The sequence below is a fragment of the Acyrthosiphon pisum genome, chromosome X (assembly GCF_005508785.2).
Source record: "Acyrthosiphon pisum isolate AL4f chromosome X, pea_aphid_22Mar2018_4r6ur, whole genome shotgun sequence".
NCBI classification, from domain to species: Eukaryota; Metazoa; Arthropoda; class Insecta; order Hemiptera; family Aphididae; genus Acyrthosiphon; species Acyrthosiphon pisum.
Genome location: NC_042493.1, coordinates 24,232,453 through 24,240,663, shown reverse-complemented (window position 1 = coordinate 24,240,663; position 8,211 = coordinate 24,232,453). Strand labels below are relative to the sequence as shown.

The window sequence follows — 8,211 nt, the reverse complement described above, 5'->3', positions numbered from 1 at the left end:
TCGTTTGAATACCTAGATAGAGCAAGTGTTGACAAGAACTCGAAGCCCCCCGTACTCCGCTAATTGTATACATAAGGAAGATTTACCTCTCACACCCTCCAACCGTATCGTTTCCAGTCCTGTATATCTTAGTTCGTGCTAATTATATTAATTAGATTTTTTTATATAATATATAAATTATGTGTTTCTATGTTATCTATGTTATCGGTATTATATTTGTGAATTATTAAAACAACAAAAAATATTGTACATTTTATTTAACTTAAAGTTTGGTCAATAGACTATTACGCCCTCAACCCTTGCCAGTGGTTTGTTTTATTTTAGTAGCCTTCAACTATTCCAAGCAGTTTGTCGTTCTACATTGTGTGAGTACTATTACATTTTACATAATTATTATATTATTAACTACTTATATATAAATTCTGTTTCTGTATGTGTTATCGGTATTATATTTGTGAATTATTAAAACAAAAAATTTTTTGTACATTTAACTAGTCAGCCATATCGGCTTAATGTGCTATTAAAATGCAACTGCTTATATAATGTAATAGTAATTTATTAACACCCGGTAGTCTATTATATTATTATATTATTAAAATATTAATTATTTTTATATTTATTAACTTAGCTAAATCAAACATGCCAAAAGATGGTGTTAAGATCAAGTTACCGAAAAAAAAATTTAAAACTACAGATTCAATTGGCAACATTGCTGGCGAAGCTTCTGGTACATGCATTACGAAAGAACCTAGTCAAAGTAACCGAGTAGTCGTTCAAGCTGAAGTTCATCTGCCTGTATCTGATGCAGAACGTGCACGACAATACCGAAATCGACAAAATGAAAAAAAATCGCAAAATAGCGTTAGTGGTGTATTAATGTCATCACCTGGACCTATGTCAGATGCAGAACGTGCACGCCAGTATCGTATTCGGAAACGTGAAGATATATTGCAAAATAACTAGGGTGCTATATTAACGATATCACCAAGTCCTGTATCTGGTGCAGAACGTGCACGACAATTTCGTACACGGAATAGACATTTCAAAGCTCTGTGTAATCAACTTGATGACGTTGAAAACGATTTGGGTTGTTTATGATGAATTTATGGTTGTAGAGAATTTGGATGAGGATCAAATAAATGAAAACAATGATATTGATAACAACTGCATGGAAAATGAATCATTGTCTGATAATGATGAAAGTGTCTATAATGATAATTTGATTATGCCATACAGTAATTTTCGAAAGTTTCAAAAAGCTCATAAAGAATTTGAAAACAAATTCACCAATAATCCATATGGTCATGCTTGTTCTGTGTGTGATGGATTGTGGTTCTTAAACGATTTAAGACTTGCCTCTCCACTGCATGAAAATATCTTGAATACTATCATACCAAATATTCCGAGGAAAAATATTGAATTGTGCAACACGTGCCTCATTGAATAAAAATAAGATTCCCACAATGGCGACACACAATGAAAATTAAAAAAAAAAAATAAAAATTTATTTATTTTATATCTCACCAAATCAAAAAATATATGATATAGTTTATTTTTTAAAAAGATCGTTGATTGCCTATTCTACCAAAGGTACACCATTACTCGGCAGGGGAGAAGATAAACTGCCTATGATTCTGAGTGGAGACTTTAATGTTAATTTTACATCGGATAGATCAGAACCATTAACACAATTTTTGCGTGAACATCTCAATTTATCAATAAATAATGATCCAAAAATTCCAACAACGCGGTCAGAAACCACAATAGATGCTATTTTCACACGATATCTTAATAATGTACAGTTAAAAACGTACATAACTTATTTCAGCTATCATAAGCCCATTGTATCATTAGTTAAAAATAAATAATAATAAAAAAAAAACAGTTCTATTGAATATAAAATTGTAAAGTGTATTTTTTTTATTTTATTCCAATACCTCATATCAGTTGCATGACTGAAAGAAGTTTCACTTCATCCCCGCGTACTTGTTACACGCTCGACTTTTTTTATAACCAAACTATCAACATTGTTACTCAATGCTTCAGCTGTTGCTTGAATAATATAAACTGAGTCCCGTACACTTCATTTACATCGATCTAATGCAGCAACAAGCTTTGGAGTAATGCAATGTGTGTATTCAGAATCTGACGAATCTGAACTTAAGACATATCAGATAATTGATTTTGAATTTCAGTTGCATTATAAATTGATAATTGAAGTTTTCTATTTGTTAGCTTTTCTATTTCTCTACATTTACGTTTTTTGCTTTGTTTTCATTTTCGAGTAACTTTTTGTCTATACCACCAATTCGACCAGAAAGTCTTTGATTAATTAAAAACTGTTTGTCATTTTGAATTATCATTATATTTAAAGAACATGTGCAATATCAAATGAATTGTTCAGTTTGTTTATGAATTCTGTTTCTTTTAATTTAAATGAATCATCTACCTTTTGTGAATTTTTCTGTAGAGCACGCCATTCTTCGTAAACATTTAAAAGTTGAACTGCTCGGACAGGAATTCGAGCTTATTCCCAAAAAATATTGCATTCACGAACGGCTTACAAAGCACTTTCTCTCGTATTAAGTTTTACTGTTCTCACATTATATAAAAAAAAAAACTAAGAGTATCTACACTACATGCAGATACATCGGTAGATGTACCTATATGTCTTGTTTCTACTGAATATAGTTGACATAAGAATGTCGATGTCAATTTGGTATTAGATATGAGGAGACGAGAATTAAACTAGGCAATTTTTTTAATATGTGTAAAAAATAAACCAGTTTCAAAGACAGCAATTATTTATTGAGCATACATTTTTTTTAATTTTTAATTTAAACGACAGAATCGTTATTTACAACACTTTTAGTGATGAATAATAAAGGATGTTGTGTACTGAAAATATATGAAACGTACTCACGAGTTTCAAGAACTATGATCAATATACGAGACCATTTTTTTGGATAATGTGTTTTTATAGTAATATTAATATATAATTAGAATAACAAAAATTATGAAAAAAAGGGAGTGTTGGGAGTACGTACGGATAAAGTGAAACTTTTTTACAGAGGGTACGAAAAAAAAACCGTCACGACACACGTTTCTATGGTTTCTCTGTATAAAAAATAATAAATATATCAAAATAAATTCATCAAATTTGGTTTCCCTCATTCTCATCGCATATTTCATAATTATAAATAAGTATTAGTATAAAAAATAATAAATGTATTGAATTTCATAATATGTTATTGATTTATGATGTTAAAATGATTCTATAATTCAAATATATAAGTATAAGAAAAATAAAATATATAAATTTTTTATTTAATTAATAAACCGTTTACCTGTTGCAAGAAACCTCAACGTCAATGTTAGTCGTTCTAAAGATGAAATCTCTTTTCAGAGGTGAGAATCTTTTTTTCCAATTTTCGGTGTAATTCTTTCTAAAAGATTCTGGTTATCATTTTTGGACATTTGTATGAAATTTTCATACGAAATGGTATCTTCTACAGTGTAGAATAATATTGATGAGACTGTGGCGTCTTCATCAACAATAGAATCTCAACAAGTTATATTAAAAGATGCTATTTCTAGGTAAGAAATTTGAATAAAATTAGTTAATTTTTAGTCGTTTCCAGTCTTGTTATTATAATTATTATAATTATATAATATAATATTAGGTACATTGTCATTATTATTATTTAATTTATTTTAGATTACTAATGTCAAGTATAGTTGTTCCTGAAATTATTGAGTTATAACCTTCGAAAAAGAGAAAATACGATGAATCCTACCTTCAATTTGGATTTATTCCTGTTGGTACTGTAGAAAGGCCTGATGGACAATGTGTTATTTGTAATGTAATTCTTCAAAACAGTTCTTTGACACCTGCAAAACTTAAACGACACCTCGAAAACAACCATCCAAATTTGATGAACAAGGAAATGGGCTATTTTAAAAAACGTAAAGAAGAACATATTAGCAGCTTGTCTGCCTTACATAAATACGCGAAAAACGACAGTGAAAATGCAACAGAAGCATAATTTATTTTGAGTTACAGCATTGCTCGTGCTGGTAAACCACATACAATTGCTGTGTCTCTAATTAAACCATGTATGACTGAAATAGTTCGCTGCATGATTGGAGAAGAGGCTGCTAAGAAAATTGCAACTGTTCAATGCTCCAACAACACTATATCTGATCGGATACATAAAATTTCGGACCATATTGAAGATCAACTAATAAAAAGGTTGAAAAGTTGTAAGTTGTTTGCTATTAAACTTGACAAAAGCACTGACGTTGCTGGACTTTCAATACTGCTTGTTTTCGTGAGGTATATTTTTGAAACATCTATCGAAGAAGATTTATTGCTTTGTACTCCTTTGGACACAAATACCACAGGTGAAGAAATTTTTAAAGTCATCGATAGTTATATGAATAAACATCAGGTTGATTGGGTTAAATGTATCGATGTATGTAGCGATGGAGCTGCAGCTATGGTTGGAAAAATTAAAGGAACCGTGACAAGAATAAAAAATGTCGCACCAAAATGTCATAGTAGTTATTGCGTTTTACATCGCCACGCTCTTGTTAGTAAGAAAATGCCATTGGAGTTAAAACAAGTTCTTAATGAGGCTGTATGTATTGTAAACTATATTAAGAGTCGTCCACTCCAGTCTAGACTTTTTAAAAAAGTATGTGAAGAAATTGGTAGTCAGCATTATTCAGTTCTTCTTCACACTGAAATCAGATGGCTTTCAAGAGAAAAGGTTCTAAGTAGGTTGTTTGAACTGCACGATAATTTAAAGATTTTTTTTTTGCGGACAAAATCTATCTATATCTATGAGTTATTTCGAGTTATTACATGATGACCAATGGCTTATAAAATTAGCTTATCTTGCAGACATATTCAGTTAACTGAATGAAGTTAACAAGTCTTTGCAGGGAAAAACAATAACAACATTCGTGGTCAGAGACAAAAATATAGCATTTAGAAACAAACTTAACTTTTGGATTGCATGCGTAAATAAGAATAATTTTGAATGCTTTCCTCTTTTGATGGATTTTTTAAAGGAAAACGAATTGCAACTAACAACTAATATTAAAAAAAATTGTTATCGAACATTTGGAAAACCTCGAAAAATCATTGTCTCAGTATTTTCCTGCTACTAATAATGACGTTGATTGGATACAAAATCCTTTTATGAACCAAAAAAAACCTGCAATGTTATCCATGCTCGAATATGAGCAGTTAATTGAAATTAAAAGCATGTCATATTTAAAACAGAAATTTGAATCTGGATCTCTCAACGAATTTTGGATTGAACTTAAGGACGAGTACCCATCTCTAGTTGAAAAAACTATTTTTACTCTATTACCGTTTGTAACAACCATTGTGAGGCTGGTTTTTCCTCTTATGCGTATACAAAAAATAAATACAGAAATAGATTGAATGCCGCTCCAGACCTACGAATTCAAGTTTCAGATATAAAACCTAATTTTAAAAATATTGTAAATCAAACAATGAAACAGTTCCATTCTTCTCACTAAAAATATTAATAGTATGTATATTTTAAAATCTAATTAGTTATTAACAATATCATTAAAATATTTTTTGTAGTACTGTTTTTTTTTAGAAAAAATGGGGTTGAGTTGGAAGTAAAGAGATTAGGGTTCCACAAAACACAAACTATTTCCTAAGGGTTCCGTGATCCTAAAAGTTTGGGAACCGCTGTTCTACACTCACCTTTTTCAATAACTCTGCGTACACTCCTTCGTTATCATTTTGATATCCAATTTCTTACCCACAAACTTTTCGTTTTTTTCGATTTCATTTATTATTTTTTTTAATGAAACTACACATTATAATTGCACTTGCAATGCGTTTGCGGTCCGAAATTGTTCGTTCGAAGAAATATTGTTACCAACTAGCACAAATTCTCTCTTAATGACAACTATCTAGTCTATCAAGTAAGACTAATGCACATGGGCCGTAGACTTATCTAGGTAGATTTGATCTATGCGCTCTCATAGACTGCTCTATTTAGAGCACGTTTCACTATAGTGTAAGCACACTTCTATTGCAGTCTAGCTAGACTGATCTAACTCTAACTGTATTTCTGTATTAAATGTATAGAAGTTATACCTCTGGGTTGTGACCCCATATCCCTTACTAAACCTCTTGGTCCTGGTAAAGGTGAAAGTGGTTGAAGAGACATATGTTTTGGTGTAATTGGTTGCCTAATTTTAAATATTAAGATAATTATAATTGTAAAGAATGAAAAACAATATATTTACCCATTGGTAAGTTGCATATTTGCTCGTCACAGTATTCTCTTGCTGAGTAAGCAACCTGCCTGAGAAATGCTGAGACGTCAAATCGTCCATTTCTAACATTTTGGCATGCTCTTTCCAATAACTTGTTGTTTGTGTCCCTGCTAGTTAAACTGACTTCCGGACCTGAAACAAAATTAGTAATGTAGTAATTAGTACAATAAGTTATAACCGGTAAATTACTTGGTTTTGAAATTAGTCAAGTATAAAGTAGATTAATTAAAATATACAATTTATAAAATATGGTTTTCATTAATAAGAAAATTTAATTTAATTTTTATTTTACTATAATTCTGTTTACCAATATTTTTACTTGTTTCATATATACAATCTGTATCTATATTTTAAAAGTGTTGTTAACTTAATTATTAAGATTTGTCATTCAAAATGTTAAATTTAACGATAATTCATATTTATTCACATTGTTTTCAATAGTTAATATTTGGTTGGGTAAAATGTACCTATGTAATATATATTATTTTTTTTAATTCCAGATCCTTGATTATCTAATACAAATATATGTAGATTATAAAAACAAAATTGGGAAAATATCAATCTAAGTCCTAGTTATTATATTTTTAATGGAATGGAATTACTTCAAATAATTATATTTGTTTTTATTCAAATATTTGTATTATTTGATAAAACACAGTTTACTATAAAAATATTACATGTTTTCTATAATTTGTTGTATCTCTATTCTTACTCTTCGTTCCACAGAAAGTAAGCGATCTGAAAGTTTAATTTGTCATACGATTTAAATGTATTAATTTATTTAGTAATTAAATAATTGTATATACGTTTTAGCTTACCATAGAAAGTCCACAATGATGGATGTTGATCAATTATAATTATAGTAATAACAAATTATTAATATTATTAAATTTAATTATCTTTACCATTCTGACAATAGTGGTAATATATTGGTTGTTGCGTACTAGTTGCATTAAATTGTGCGATTGAATATAGCGCACTATACACTGAAAATAAAATAACCTAAAATAAAAAACCTATATTAAAAATAGAAATCATATTTTTATTTTATTTTGAATGTAAGTTGCAATTTAATTTTAATATTAGCTTTATAGAACAAAACAAAAGATAATGAGATCTCTTACGAGATCTCACCAAACTTTCTCCTAACCGCCACGCGGTTTGTCATAGGTTTACTCAAATTTTTTTTTGGACAAAACATTGTCTGATTTTATTCAAAACCTGCACTTATATTCATAATTGTTTTGCTAAAACATTTTTTTAGGTTATAACTTAATATAAGCTGAGATCTCAAATTAGATCTCATGGCCTTAGGATGTCACCATTTGAAAAATTAATATTTTGACCATCAGCCTGAGATCTCAAACTAAATCTCATTATGAAAAAGCACTTTAATTGAGACTTAACATTGAATCTGAAATAAATATTTATTTATTTTATAAAATAATACATTATTTTAACAATAAGAAACAATATAATAATATGAAAACAACAGGCTTTATTGTAAGGATCTTTTCCAACTGCACAAATAAAATATATATTACAGTAATAAGTGGGGTACTCCACACTAAATACACTATTTAAATTATATAAAAAACTTTACACGAACAATTTTCAAACTAATTTTATTATGAATTATTGTGTAAACAATTGGTTATTAAGCATAATAATAATAATAATAATATTTTTAACCATTTATGGATGAAAATTATTTTTTTAAATTGTCTGTTTTTGGAATGCTTTTCCGCTTTATTATTTTCAATATCTTGTAAATCCCTTTTTAGACCTTGAGTTTAAGATGCTATTGCGAACACTCCTTTGAACAAACATTGTTTGCGTGCTCTAGGAGTATCGTTTACTCGGCGACATGTTTCATTAGTC

At 29.2% G+C, this 8,211-nt stretch overlaps 1 protein-coding gene across 1 annotated transcript; it reads left to right on the top strand.

Annotated features, from left to right (window-relative positions):
• Positions 1–4,118: 4,118 nt before the first annotated feature.
• LOC100169248 (zinc finger BED domain-containing protein 5-like) lies at positions 4,119–5,455 on the top strand. The gene is made up of 2 exons (XM_008184932.1): positions 4,119–4,772; positions 5,159–5,455. The coding sequence occupies exons 1-2, from the start codon at positions 4,119–4,121 to the stop codon at positions 5,453–5,455; spliced, it is 951 nt and encodes a 316-aa protein (XP_008183154.1).
• The last annotated feature ends 2,756 nt before the right edge of the window (positions 5,456–8,211 follow it).